Here is a 15,884-nt window from a genome sequence, read left to right as displayed (position 1 = left end):
GCTTTCCTGTTTCTTTATTACTATTCTTCTCTTGCTCTCTGCTTAGCCATGTTTATTCATCTCTATTTTGCTTCTAGTTCTTTCTTTGCTTCCCTCTAAGAGGACTTGGTCCTAGCTTCTGCCCCTGGGTATGTTTAGAGAAATGAAGGTTTGATCTAGCACCTTTTTATATTGGGGCCTAATCTATTTGGAAATATTCACAAACAGTATTTCCAAAATACAGGTTGACATAATGTAAGTTTTGATAATTGTGCCCACACTATGTATGACTGCCATTCCAGTGCTGCTTATGTCTGTCCCTGGTGTCATGCATTATGGTTTCTTTTTTTGTTGTAACTGCTCACCTCTCTTTATTGCCTAACCTGTTTGCTTGTTATTTGTAATCTATAAAACCTTGTTAGGGTGGCTCTTTCCCCCTACGGAGCCAACCCTGTGTGTGCTAGTAAGCTGTGTACCTCCATATCAAACACACAGTTACAGAAAGGCAAGCCACTCATTCCTTCTTCAAACTAGTAGATGGACAACTGCTGGTAATTGTTCTGTCCCTTGTGATCTTGTACTGGACAGTAAGTGCAGGGAAGCTAGGCTGAGAGAGTTGGAGCCAGCTGTTAAGAAACATGATGACTGTAAGTGCTTGGTCAAAAATGTAAGAAAATACTTTGCTGGCCAATATATATTTGTTTGATCTGGATACATTATTGAAAAAAGTTTGAGTTTAATACTAATTGAGTACAAGCTAATAGAGCTTTAAAAACTGCACCAATTAATGCAGTTGGGGTTTCATTAGACATTATTTAATGTGTTATAAAAGGAACCAGTGTAATGATCTAAATATATTTTACTAGTCTCTTGTAAACTCCTGAACAGTTTAACTCGCTAAGTATAATTCTTGGTGAGAGAGGGCCCCACATTGTGTAAATATGACAAAGAACATACTGACAGGAGAAGAGGGAAGGGGTGAACTCATCAGTCTGCTGCTGTTCCTTTACTGTCCAGTCATAGGCTGGAAGCTGGAAAGTAACCTTTTTGGCCACCTAGGTATTTCCTAACTGCAGTATGGAAAAGTCCAGTTAAAAGCCTGGTTGTGTTATTGTGAAGGACTGTGTAAATCCTAGGATTTCATGGAAAAAAGTACAAATCATTTGGTAGGTAAAAGCACTCATATATGCATTTCAACAGTTTATTTAACTGCTTACCTGGATTTCAGCTTTTAACTAGATAAGGACTTGAGTTCCTTACTACAGCGTTAAAGTCGAAAGTGAGCTTACTCCAATAAGGTAATGCCAAACTTAACCAATATTGCACAGGCATAGTTCACAGTTGTCACCATCAGGGAACCTGTCTGGAGAAATGCTATGCAGCTATTGCTTGAGCACATGCACGTAGGCAGAAAGTAACTGAAAAAAGGTGTTGCAGATCAGCTACATTAAGGTGTAATTTAAAAAAAAAGTATTTTATTTTTAAAAATGCCAAAAAGCACAGTGTTTTAGCATACTAAATATCACTGTTTATATCTACTTAAAAAAAGTATTTGCCCAAAATAATTTGCTTTACAGTATTGATTCATTTGTTTTTTTTTATTTTGTTCCCTTCTTATACTGAAAGTATTCACACTTCCTTGCAAGTATAAATAAACAGGGTTTTCTTTATCATTGTAGGAGCTGTTGGTACAAGTACAGTCTAAGGCCCCATTCACACCAGATTTTTCAACAGATGCCAGCACAAGGACATCTGAAAATGAATGGGTGTAAATGGGAGCAGTCCACACCAGTGTTTTGTGTTGATGTCTGCGCTGCTGCCCCTGCAACATAACGCAATGTGTGTTTAACAATGTGTCAATGCAACACAACAGACTTCAACACAAGGCAGAACCAATACCTTATATAGCTTAGTGTACAAATTAAACACAAAGAAAAAAAAACAAACAAAAAATGCAATGTTAATGCACTATGCTACTGCAAGTGAATGCATTTGCGTTAAGTCACGTCCAATGCACACATTTTGGTGTGACTGCACCCATGCAGACAGCATGTAAACCAATCTGTGTTATTACTGTGCAGTTTTTTTTATAAAAAGAAAAAGAAAAAAGTGGATGTGTTGTCTATTGTAGTTCCTGCTTTCATTTATTACCTTGACAGATACAATTTAGCTTTTCTAGGCAGTCCATATTCATTCCTTCCTTCTTCCTTTCTTCCTTCCTTCCTTTTTTTTTTTTTTTTTTTTTACAGTTCGTGTGATTTATACAGTTCACCATATACCCTTATACCCTTCTGGCAAAAGAAAAGTTAAAAGTTTCTACTTTGCTAAAATCTTCAACCATTTCAACCTCTTAATACAAGTGTTAGAATATTCATGCCAGAAGGCCGATTACCCATCGCCTGTCCCTTTAATCCTTTTCTTTTAAATAACTAATGAGAAACATTTAAACTCATTACTCTTCCTGTGGGGGCCTGCAGGTCGGCTAATCTTATTATTTATGAAGTGATGTGCTCTGTGATAGTACTTAGCGCGTGTTAACAGATGCTATTATCTCAAGCTGAATCGAGAATGCAGGAGATATATGAGAATGTTATATGGTGATTCCACAGAAGGCGTGTTATGTACGACGGGCTGAGTGTAGAGGACCACAGAGAGACAATAAAGCACGCTACGACACTAGCTCAGGAAGTGCCAGAAAGTCATGTTACAAGTCCATTTATAAATCCCAAGGGACAGTCACCATTAGGAAGAATTCATTTTTTATCCAGAAGGAAAGAGCAAGCGTTTTTTTAAGTGTTTTGCATTGTTTTCATATCAGGTTTCTGACTCTGAATTGTATTATGTACTGCAGAAAAATAAGTATTTATATGGCAGTGTAAAACGACTTTAGATTTGAGAGATGTATTTAAAAGTGCTCTGACATGCTTTATATATTTTGTTTTGTACTTGTCTATTATAAATAGAGAAATGAAGAGAAATTAAAGTATAAACAATCATATTATTTTACGAGCCTTCCCTAGTTGTTTAAAGAGCTAAAGTAAACCTGTCACAATCCTAAGCAAGCCCAATAGAGCAGAAGATGTGCTTTGCCAGTTCATTACATTCTAAGCAAATTAAAAGAGCCAAAATGGGCTGAAAATCCTGACAAGGTTTGTGTGCATTTGAGCAAAAAAACTGGCAGAAACTACAAAAAAATTGTGATATGTGGCCTTTCAGCACCTTTCCCTAAGTATTCCTCATTAACATGGCAATAGCCTCTTGAGTGTGATTGCTGTGGTAATTAGGTCGGTCAATTGTAGCAAAATTAATTGAGCCATTTTTACACCTATTTCCTTAGAAGAATAGGGACCTAGGCTCTTACTGGTCTCTCACGAGTACAAAATACTAAAAAAAAAAAGTGATTGGAGAATGCTGCAGATTGGGTTAAAATGTTCCCAGCTGGTGGACTTGCCAGTGAAACAGCATACCACTGGTTTTGGCATCAGCTTTGTGAATGCCCTAAAACAGATTGTTTTAAAACAGACAATGCTGATTTATGCTTTTGGATGGTGCTTAAGTGGCAAAAAGCCCACAAAGGACTCATAAAACATTTGATTGATAGAAGGGTAATCCAAAGGCATCATATCCATAAATGCCGTTTGATATAATGTAGATTTATGTTCGTGTAATAAAAACAGAATGTACTCTGTTGTAATATATCATATTTCAGTGATCATTGCATATATATCTGAGGAATGAAAACGTTTTGTATGTTTGTAACTATATATTTATGTATATTGTAATGTCCTGTAAGTTGGCTGCATGTGTTTTTGTCAGTAAATACATTATACTCAAGACGTTTTATGTGTGTTTACAACAGATCGGCTCCTTAAAGTAGTAGTACATTCTCAACCTTTTTTCAACAATGAATCCAGATGAAACAAATATACATTGACCAGCAAAGTATTTCTTTACATTTTTATCCAAACACATATAGTCATCATGTTTCCAGACAGCCGGTTCCAACTCTCTCAGCTCAGCTTCACTGAACTTCCTGTCCAGTACAAGATCACCAGGGAAAGCACAGTCTCCAGCAGCCGTCGATCTACTAGCTTGAAGAAGAGGGGAGGAAGGAAAGGGGAGTGGGGTGCAGGCGAATGGCTTGCCTTGCTGTGTCTGCTTGTTTGGGGAGACATACACAGCAAGGGAAAGGGACCACCCTAAAGTAGGATATCAGGACCAGTGGTCAGGGAATCAGCTGGTTCTGCAGGAAACTAAAATGTTTAAACATCAAGGAGCAGCATACATTATAAGTGATTTCATCAGCATTTAAAATAGCTTAAAAATTGTTTGTCTTATATCACTTTAAATTATAAACACAGACTGCAATCAAATGGCATTCATTGTCACCAAGTATTTTACAAACAGACACTGGCTAGTTTATAGGAGTTTGAGGAGGAGTTTATAGGAGTGCCAGAAATATTTTTATTTTTATTGTAGACAGAGAAGGGATTGATTTTTTGGTTTTTGCTTTTACGTTTCCTGCTGGTGAGATTCCAAGGGGTAAGTAGAGGTAGGTCATAGTTAGCTATCTTTGGAACAAGTTCTTCTGCTGAAAGATTTCCCTTCATTTCCTGATTACATTTTTAATTTTCCATTATATTTTGCATTACTTTCAATCATTTTTATTGTAATTTTTGACAAAACAAAAAACATAATAACAAAGAGAAAAAAAAAAAAACATCGGACATCTCATATGCAGACTATTGGTGCCAGAGGAGTATGGATCGATGTCAGGTCAAAAAGCCCCCGGAGACAGTCCCACAAAGCTAAAGAAGAGGACAAAGTCGGCGCGAGGACAACCGGCGACGTCTAGGGGTAGTCCACATAAGAACATCTACCGGTGTACCTGCCGCCGAGGCCGACTCTAGGGCCAACCACTCTGGCTGGTATCCCAGAAAATATACAGAGGATAACTGAGCTAATTTAGCCGCCCTATAATATAACATTAAATTAGGGACCCCCAAGCCTCCAACCTCTTTAGGAGAGTGCATGATAGTTTTAGAAAGTCTCTGGGATTTCTGGCTCCAAATAAACCGTATAAGATATGATTGAAAAGACAACAAGTCAGCCCTAAGAATAGCTATAGGCAGTGCTCTAAAATAGTACAATATTTTTGGCAAGAGGGTCATCTTTAGCGCATGTATACGGCCAATCCAAGACAGAGTACAAGAGGACCACCTGTCCACATCTGCTTTTAATTTTTTATATAGTAGGACATAATTACATTTATATAGCGACGAGTAGGACGGTGTGAGTTTAACCCGCAAATACTGTAGACTGTCATTTGACCAAGTAAACGGAAAAGCCTGGATTAGCCGGGTCCAGATGTCAGGGGGCAAGTTTACATTAAGAGCCGTTGACTTAGAAGTGTTGACCCTAAGTCCAGAGGCCGCTGCAAACTTGTCTAAGATTCTTAAAACATTGGGGACCGATATAAGGGGGGATGTAACAAAAAGCAATGAATCATCCGCGAAAAGTGCACATTTATGTTCTACTCCTCCACATCTTACCCCCTTAACATCAGCCGACTTGCGGATGGCAATGGCGAGGGGTTCTATCGCCACCGCGAAAAGCAATGGTGATAAAGGACACCCCTGTCGGGTGCCCGTGCAGATATCAAAGGGCTTAGAAAGATGCCCCTGAATATGGACCTGAGCCGATGGGTTAGAGTATAGAGTCAGCAACAGCCTAAGGAACAACGGACCAAAGCCCCATCGCCGCATTAAGGTGAACATATAAGGCCAAGAAACCGAATCAAACGCCTTTTGCAAGTCAACAGATAACAACATGCCCTCCTGCCGGGGTCCCCCGTCCCAATTGGATTGCATCAGGGAAATAATATCCACCGCCCTCCTAATCTGATCCGGGCCTTGGAGTCCCCTTATAAAACCCACTTGATCTACATGTATATATAGAGCCAAAAAAGTGTTCAATCGGTTGGCTAGAATTTTAGTCAGAAGTTTGAGGTCATTATTTATTAATGATATGGGTCTATAATTAGAAATCTCTCCTGGATCCTTATTCGGTTTAGGCATGACACTAATGAAGGCTCGATTCAGGTCCGCGTCCAAAGGCGCCCCAGCATGAAGAGCATTAAAAAGTGACTCCAGGTGGGCAATCAGATTATCTTCAAATTTTTTATAGTACATGGAAGAGAAACCATCTGGGCCCGGTGCTGATGAACCCTTAGCCTGCTTATTGGCTAGTCTTATTTCTGCTTGTGAAATTGGTCCTTCCATGAGTTGACGATGCTCGGCGGTCAGAGAAGGAAGGGGGAGCTCCTGGAGAAAAGACTCTATTGCCGAGGATGGAGATGCAGGTGGGCTTTTATATAGGGAAGAAAGAAAGTCGTGAAACTCTCGAAGTACGTTCTTTGGATTCATAGAATAGACACCAGATTTACAGCGTATCCTAGGAGCTGAGTATGTTCGAGGTATCGGGGATAGTTTATGCGCCAGAAGAGTGCCAATTTTGTCTCTGTGGGAGTAGTATTTATTATCAGTCCAGCGCAAGCTTTTTTCAGCACGCGTGGTCAAGAGCAGATTAAGTTCTAAACGGGTATTCTCCAGGCTCCGCTGCAGTGCAAGTGTTGGAGTGTTTTTATGATCTTTGGATAACTTTTGAAGGGTGGCATCTAGTTCAGTTATACGCTTCAGGGCCTGCTTTTTACATTTAGAAGTATAGGCTATAAGCCAACCTCTAATAGTTGCTTTGTGTGCTGCCCAGATCGTTATGGGGGACACCGTAGGCGTGACATTAAATTGGAAAAAAGAGGTAAGTTGGCCTTCTAACATGGAGCACAAAACCGGATCGCTCAAGAGTGATTCGTTCAGTCTCCAGCAGAAGGATCTATCTGGGTCTCTCATATGTGACAATGAGAGAAGGACCATAGAATGATCCGACCAAGATATTTCCTTAATTTTAGAAGAAGCAATCAAGGGCACCGCCGAGGGGGAAACAAAAAAATCATCAATCCTCGAGTAACTCAAGTGAGCTGGAGAGTAATAAGTAAACTCTTACACAGTGGGGTTCAGTTCTCTACAAGCGTCAATCAAAGAATGGGACTGTAATAACCGGGCAAAACCCGTACCCAACTTGGATGAACGCTTAGCTCGACCCTTTTCCCCCTGCGATCTGTCTATGCCAGGGTCCAGTGCAATATTAGAGTCTCCCCCATATATCAGGTTACCTGCTATATGAGGGAGGAGGGTTTTCAGCATTGAACGAAAAAATGTTAATTGAGCAGTATTGGGGGCGTAATAAGAGATAAATGTAAACAGGTGGTCCTCAATACATCCCCTTACCAACAAATATCGACCTTCAGGGTCTTTAAACTCCAATTCAAGATGAAAGGTCACAGTTTTAGAAAAACAAATTGCCACTCCTCTAGTTCTATCAGCTGCATTGGCTAGGTAGAACTGTGGATAGTGCTTGTGAAGGAACTTAGGTTGATAGCAGCTAGGGAAATGTGTTTCCTGCAGATACACCACATCCACATGTTGGGAGTGGTAGTAGTTAAAAGCTGTGCGTCTTTTGATTGGAGAATTAAGGCCCTTAGTGTTATGTGTCGCTAATATAAAGGGTCTACCCGTCAACATCATGGGGGCATACGATTAGATAGTCCTCTTGAGGGTACATGGCAAAGCAGTGGTGCCAAAAATCCCACCATAAAGGTAGCCACAACCATGTGAACGATTTTAAATGACAGAATGTGCTCCGTTTGCGTTCCCGGGTCTTTAAAAAAAAAAACCCCGAAGAGAAAACAACAGGGGCAAAAAGAATAACAAAAAAAGGAGACAAAGAAAAACACGACATAAGACCACACAAAAAAAAACATACAGTAAACCACAATTTAAGCGCTACCCATTGTGGGTAGCTCACTTGACGCGAACATGGGAAACCCCCAATGGTCGAGTCAAGTGAAGGCGAACGACTTCCATCGGCAGCCTGACCCCGCCCCAGATACAAAAAGGGCCCACGAGCAGCTATCCTTTCCCCAAATACGATATAATCTAAAATCTATATCTATAAGCTAAATCAGAAGAAACCAAAATAACTAAACAATCCAGACTATTTACATTTCAATCATATGATTCGAAATGGTAGCTGAGTAGTTTAGTTTATATTTACAATATCCCTTAGTTCCTATTCAATGTTTTAATTCCAAAATGATACATACTAAATATTAAGTGCTCCAATTAAACTCATTAAATATACAATGTACATTAATAATTATCACCTAACAACTAATAATAAGCATTCATCTAAATAGTTAACCACCTTAAATCACCCTAAAAATATTTTATTATAGCATATTAAATTGCCTGTGAGTAACCATTTAATCACTCAGTCCCTTTGGAAACCATTTGTTCACACAATTTTAATTACACCCAAGGTAAGCAGGCCGGAAAACCCGCCGGGAATCATACGATTCCCGGCGAGTTAGTGGCCCGCCTGGTCGACAACTGACGAACGGGCCGGTGTGCGCACGCGCACACCGCCCGTCTGCCATGGGCACCTTTAGTCGGAGCCCCCCAATGAAGTGGCTACCACCTGATACCGCAACCTGTGTCTGCAGGTCATGTCCCAGCAACTCGCAATCAATCAAACAGGGCCCTCTAACCAATATACCCCATTGCTGCTTATATAAGTGAACATCATCTAAACCAGTGACATTATTATTCATAGTAAGCCCAAAGTTGAATTATTCCCCATTACGTGTGACAGTGGTCTACTAAGACATCCTGTTGTCCTCCATTTATATTTATTACGTGATTACTACCTTTAGTTGAACTAACTTAATATGTGTAGTCCATACCTTACTTAATTTCAATTAAAAAAAACCCATAGTGAATATTACTTTAATTAGTGTATCGTCGTCTAACTAGGTAGGTACTTGAACTCTGTGCATTTTAATGAACTGTGGATTACCCCTAAGGTCACAAAAAAAAAAATTATTTATTCCAAAGTTGTATCACTATTTAGTGAATATAAATCTACCTCCATGTGCTTAGTGTATACCCCAAAAAAACCTTTTTGTCTCCCACCACCCTCTAGTAAAACCTCTCCTTGGTCCCTTTTCAATTGCAAGTTGATACTGAGATTCGACTGTGGGTCCTCAATTCCCGCTCTGGGCTACGCATACTGGCGTTCACCCAACCGGGCCCTCCAGAGCGGGATGGGACCTCCTCCAGCAGAGTGTCAGGGGCGAGCGGAATCCATCCCAAAACTGGCCACAATCCCACAGCCTCAATCAGATCAGGCTGCAGTACCGAGCGTACCCAAATACCATCTGGTTTAACACAAACTAAAAATTTTAGTTTTCCTGATAGAAAATATAAACCAATCCTCCTATGAGGGCATGTAGTTCTCAATTAAGGCAAAATTGCTGTTCTGTCTTCTATAGGCTCTCATCACTTCGGGGTGGTTCTGGCTGAGGAGCGTGAGTTTGGTCGATCCCAAAGTGGTGACAGTGGGACAGTTGTACTTCCTCTATTTGTAGAAGCATGCGGGGGGCTTTTGCCTTGTTGTGAAAGTTCTGTTACAGACAGGCCCAGTTGTGAGAGCAATGCTTCACCTTCTGCAAAAGTAGCAAAGGAGTGAGGTTTATTCTTAAAAAAAAGTGTACCCGTAATGGAAAGGCCCATCTGTATTTAATAGCGTGCTTTGATAAGATTTGAAGAAGGGGCCTTAAGGTTCTCCTTTTCTGAATAGTGACCGGGAAAATATCAGCAAAGATTTGTATCGGATGAGATGCAATCTGTAGATCTGGGATATTCCGGACTTTAGCCATCAACCTTTCTTTAGTCTGATAGAAGTGTGTTTTAACCAGGATGTCCCGGGCTGGGCCATCAGGGCGGGTGCAATAAGCGCCCTGTGGACCCTATCCAGTTCTAACTTATGGTCAGTTATATCAGGAAGTATGACTTTTAAGAATAATCTGACCGTAGCTTCTAGATCGGTAACCGACTCTGGAAGTCCTCTGATCCTGAAGTTACATCTCCGAGACCGATTTTCAAGGTCGTAAATTTTAGCCAGGGCATCATCTAATTGAGCCTGTACTGTTTGAATATAGGCTGTATTTTTATTGAGGCGAGTGACCGTAGCATCTACTTTTTGCTCAATAGCATCGATCCGAGTGCCCAATTCCTGTAAATCCGCTTTAATGTCTGTTGTGATTTGTTTTGCGGTAGGTGCTAGCCCCTTGTCTAACATGTCCGACAGTTTGGTAATCAGAGGGTGATCATCGGCCATATCCATTAAAGCCTGGTCACCTTTCAACGCACAGGGAGATTTATAATCTGCTGGGAAAGCCCTCTGTTTGGACAATATCTCCTCTATTGTATGTTCAATCAGAGAAACAGTAGAAGCAGGTGATTTTTGGTCAGGAGAATCTGTACTCACTGTGGTCCGATGCATGGAGTCGGAGGAGTCCTCCACATCACTGTGCCTGGCTTGCGACTGCCTCTGCTGTATAGAGGGAGATGACACTGCAGCCATCTTGGACTTCTGGGTCACAGGCTGTTGCCTCTGTGTCTGTTTTCTTGACTTTTTCGGTCTCCATCCAGCCATCAAGGTATATTAGATGTTGTAGATATATTTATTAATTCCCCACTACAGAGCAAAGAGATAGGTCAGAAAAAAAATACTTAAACCAGTGGTCGCTAGGTCAGCCACAGGGTCTATGCTGTGACTATACTATAACAGATAGCAGAGGTCTATGACATTTATAAGTCACCCAGCTTTTAGTCCACCAATAAGTGCTGTTAATTCAATACCAGCATAAAGTCTTTAATCAGGCTAAGGCCACTGTCATTGTTTTCCTATAGGATTCGTAGTTTAAGTTCATACTTGCGGTTCAACTGTAAGGTAGTGGACTCAAAACAAATGCCATTGGTTCATATCCACTTCGTCTGCGTCTTGCTGGAAGAAAGTGGGCTCATAGCATCCAACAGTGCTTCATATATACTGCAACTTTAGTATGTATAGGGGTAGGTGCAGAGATTCATAGCAGTAGAGAGACCTGTTCCCACAGTGAGGCGCTGCTCCATCAATACCCGGACCAACACTGTGAAGTCCACCCAGACTGGCAGCATCGATAGCCGTAGGCAGCCTCACCTCTCCCCTCTCTCCATGCGGGCGCCTAACACCCTCGTCCGGCGCATCTACAGACCGTCAACAAGCCGGGGGGAGGAGCCACCCGCCATCTCCCAAGGATACTACCGCCGCGTCTGGATCCAAGCCACCCTCGGAGACATCCGCGCTGTTAGACGGGCCAGGTCCAGGGGGCCTCCCACACCGCCACAGGTATCGTTGCAGGCCGGGAGCGGGGTGACGTGGCCATCTTAGCAGGAGCCTGCGCATGCGCCTCGTCATCGGGCTGACTGTCGAGCCCATTATATTTTGTTTTGATGACAATGTTCACAAGGACAAATTGAGAGGGCGAAACCCAAATAGGTGCACAAAGAGCATTAAAAGTGTCAAGGAGTTTTAAAGGGTATCTATGGTCTGAACAATGTAACATTATTAGAGGTGCACAGAAATTAACATTTTAAAAACAAAACCGAAATGAAAAAAAAATGCCGGGCCAAAAACCGAAAATGTTTTTTTCTAACCTTTTAAAAAAAAAATATTCATTTTTTTAAAATGTTTAAATGTTTTTACATTTTATTTTTATTTATTTATTTTTATTAAATATTTTTACTTTTTACTTTACTTTTAGGTGCTTCAGGGAAATATTAGGGGTCTTAACAGAAATAGAAAAAGAGATTGAGAACACAGAGCCCTCAATCTCTTTTTCTGCAGCCCCTGTTATAAATGAACAGAAAGCCTCTGTACTGAGTGTTCCTGATCATTTATAACATGTGGATATAGTGTTTTTACTATATCCACAATCATGAATGAACAGGAGGTGATATAGATCACTTCCCATTCATTCATAATTGAGGATATAGCTAACATACTATGTCCTCAATTATTAACAAACACTCAGCGATCACTGATCGCTGAGTGTTTGTACCTTGCTCTCCTTCCTGACACGCTGTCACAGGAGGCTGAGCGAGTGGTGCAGGGAGGAGAGCTCAATCTGACAGCTGACTTCTCCCCCGCACCACCGGTCAGCCTCCTGTGACAGCGCTGGCTGTCTTCACCCACACAGCCGCTCTCCTCTGATCTGTGACAGGAGGCTGAATGGTGCAGGATGGAGAGACGCCGGCCGCTCACAGCGCTCTCCTCCCGCAGTGCTTGGCCTACTGTGACAGTTTCTCTCCTCCCCGCTGGGACACAGAGCAGCACCCAGTGGGCAGGAGAGAAAGCAGGAATGCACCGCTATATCGGCAGAAAAATAGCACTTTCAGCATTTTGCCAAAAGTGCAATTTTCGGCCGAAATTTTTCGGCGGCCGATCTATCAGTGCATCCCCAAACATTATAATTGCTTGTTGGAAGCAATGCATGATGGGATATGTAGTCTTGAGAAATTGAGATTGCATCATGTCAAGCAGCAGGGAAAGAATTGCAAAGCACACTGGGAATCCAAGAAGTTGTTGAAAGTGATGGGCAGACTCATGGCAGCACCCACTAAATACAAATTATTTTTTTCAAGTAAGCTTTGATTGCATTATCAAAAACAACTATGGCATGTATTCCTATTTCAATGCTGATGTTATAACAGGATGGTATATGTTGACTTTAGAACTCCTTTATCATTCTCTGCTTGACACAAAACACAAACACACAAAAAAGTTTGATAGGAAATAAAAATATTAGATTTTAGAAGGCACAGAACATGTATCTGTTGCTTATCAAAGCCCAATTGATGACATGGTCCTATTTAGTTTTACTGGAGAATGAAAACAGATTTTGGACTTGTCTGGTGATGATTAGTGGATTTTTATTCATTATATGTAATTTGTATTTTAAAAAAGGGACATTATGAAAACTGAAGTATGGGTTCCATGACATAGGGATGGTAAATGGAATTGTGAGCTTTGCGCCATATATAAACCAAACAAGTAATGCTGTTCTTATTTGAAATATTGCATTATTCTTATCTACTTTAAGTTACAATTCCCCTCAGTACCGTGACTGCTAATATTATACAATGCTTTGCCTATTTACATAGAGATTAATTCTGCTTTTGGATGCTTGTTTCCTTCTGATCTGGAGAAGCTTGTCCAGGGTATTTCATGATGCTCCTTTTGAAGTCCATATCAGGCTTTGAAGCATTTTATTTGTTGTTCAAGTGATACTGGCTCAAATATCTATGTGGTTAATAATCCTGAAGGGTTTATTTTTAATACTAGCTCTTAGCAAGTTTTATAACAGTGATAAACTTCTGTTTTGGCAAGTCTAACCATGTGTTTCCTACCTCTGAACCAACTTCTGCCTTAAGCTGACCACAAATAGTCAGTCAAATTGTGCTTACACTCCAGGTACAAAATCTGTGAAAAACTTAGCTGGGATTTTCCAAGGCAACTTTATGTTCAATAGGAGTGGGGAGGTATGGAAAGGAACTGAGTAGGGGCTGCCAATACTGGCTACCTACCAATTCTCCAGTTGCTTGCTACCAACTGGCTGGCAGGCTCAGGGTCACCCACAAGTAAAAAAATAGTTTGCCTAACTCAGATGACCACTGTTTCATATGTTTGGATAGCTTCTTAAATGTTCTAGATGTGTATATTTTTGTGCTTATCACTTTTCAAATAGGGTTTCCTTGTGATGCAAAATGCAGCACATTATCACTGCTCCACATTACAAGACATCCATATTCTCACAGATGTAAGGACAGTGGCCAGTGCATTGACTAAACAAATTTTTCTGAACATTGCACAAAAAGAGCCCTGTGTTCATGAAATGATTAGCAATGGCTGTATTAAGACTGCTGGTAACAAAACACATTGTTTTTGGTGTGTTATTAAACTTGTATCTCCTTATCTTTGTGCATTATTAAAATTTACTTTTGTATTTGAAAGCGTTGTGGTATTAGCTGGAATTCTCTTTTAAACAATCTGAGTTATTGAAGACAGAAGTGCAATGCTTTTAACACCAGTACTCTTCTAAATTGATAAGCACTGGAAATGTAATGTGCCCATGTGTTACAACTCTTTAACTGGGTTTGTCTTCTATTTTGGGAGTGAGTATTGAAATGTGCTTAATAGCTCAAAAGCTGTTATACTTTATAAGGTAATAAATCCTCATCACTAAGGAAGAGAATAATGGCTAAGATGATTTATTTTAATTAAGTACAATGATTTTTTAATGAAACGAAAAGCTAACATCGAATTAATCTGTCTAGTTATGTAATACAGAAGCTTATTGTATGTAAATGTGTGTTCAAAGGTACAAACACTATATACAATAGTATAGTATATGGTATGAAAAATCTGGGAATTTTCCTATAAGCAGACAACTTAGTATATGTTGTTTTAATTGGAAACTTGATTGTTGGGTACCAGTAACAATGAACTGATTTATCATGTTCTGATAAAGGTAATTTTAAAGTCTTATATGTATTTTTTTCTGCAGGTGCAGATGCAAATTAGCAAAGTCATTACCAGTGGACCAGAGGCCTCAGTGCTATCCATATTGGGAAGAGGATGATCCATCTATGCCAATGCCTTTTGACCTAAGCAAAATATTGTCGGAATTAGAACATTTGATCAAAGAAATGGACTGATAAGAAATGCTTGTGTTCCTCACAGATTTTTATTTTAACAAGCAAATAATGTGTCAAGTGTTGTAAAATATATGGTATGGCAAGCATGATAAGTACTGATTTTGCAAAATATTGTTGTACTGTGGGAACTATGACACATTTTATACTGGCTTTACTTGTTTGGTTACCAACCATTTTGTAGAATTATTTTTTTCACAATAAATGTAAATTATTCTCAGAAATTCCTATTAAAAACATAAAGATGCTGCCATTTTAAAAGGATATGTGGCCAGCATATCAAGCCCTGACTGCAAAAACTTTACTTTTCTGACCTTCATTCTCATTATCGTCTGTGCTTGCATGAGCAAAGAAAAAAGTTTTATTTAATCATTTTTATAATGGCGCCCCCCTTCCCTCTTGGAAAAAGGCTGATGATCCATAGGAGGAAGGAGCAAAAAAAAAAGTGTTTATCTAGGGTCTCTGAAACAAGGGGATGGTATAAATCACAACAGAAATGTGGTAGGCTTTAGAAAGCTGCAGATACCAGCTGCACTCAATACAGAGCTACAACCAAAGTTAATATGGGGGTGCTTGTTGTGACAACTATGGATCACACCATGTTAATCCACCAAAAAGTAAAATCGTCGCCAGCACTCAATACTTTAAGGTGCAAAAGTAATTGATAAAGTGTCATATAAAGTCCAAATAAGCCAATGTTGTAGGTCCGTGCAGGGTCCCTTCCTCAAGAAGACACAATAGCACTGTGTCGCCTTGAAGTAGTGACCATGCATGGCCCTGAAATAAAGGCTCTTTTGCTCTATGTGAGGCTTTATCAGTAAACTAGAGTACTTTTACACCTTAAAGTACTAAGTGCTGGTGACTTTTCTTCTATTCTACTGGTGTGCACCACACATTTTTGTTGGGCACATGTCTTTGTTATATGTTGGGATTGTTTTCATGGTTTTTTGACAAAAAATATATTTAAAAAAATGTTTTGCTTTGCTCATGCAGGGATAAATAATGACGAGAATGAGGGTCTGTAAATATGGACAAAATAGGGACCTCCAGATACTTCTATCCCCCTTTCCATAGCTGACAAACAAGGAATGAGGGCAAGCTACTTCTAAGGGAAATGGACATGAGCCAATGAGGGATAAAGACAATAGCTAATAGATCTAAAATAGAATTATTTTATACTTTTATACCCAT

The 15,884-nt window shown here is 40.0% G+C and overlaps 1 protein-coding gene across 1 annotated transcript in view; it reads left to right on the top strand.

Moving 5' to 3' along the window:
• Positions 1–14,745, top strand: part of FTO (FTO, alpha-ketoglutarate dependent dioxygenase) — a 451,699-nt gene extending 436,954 nt beyond the window's left edge. Inside the window, exon 9 of the mRNA XM_018554721.1 lies at positions 14,546–14,745. Within this exon, the coding sequence (XP_018410223.1) occupies positions 14,546–14,696 (151 nt within the window). The 3' untranslated portion in view covers positions 14,697–14,745. The remainder of the gene's footprint in view (positions 1–14,545) is intronic.
• Positions 14,746–15,884: the final 1,139 nt, after the last annotated feature.

Source organism: Nanorana parkeri, unplaced genomic scaffold, assembly GCF_000935625.1.
Source record: "Nanorana parkeri isolate BGI_ZX_2015 unplaced genomic scaffold, ASM93562v1 scaffold170, whole genome shotgun sequence".
NCBI lineage: Eukaryota > Metazoa > Chordata > Amphibia > Anura > Dicroglossidae > Nanorana > Nanorana parkeri.
This window is presented reverse-complemented; position numbering and strand designations above follow the sequence as displayed.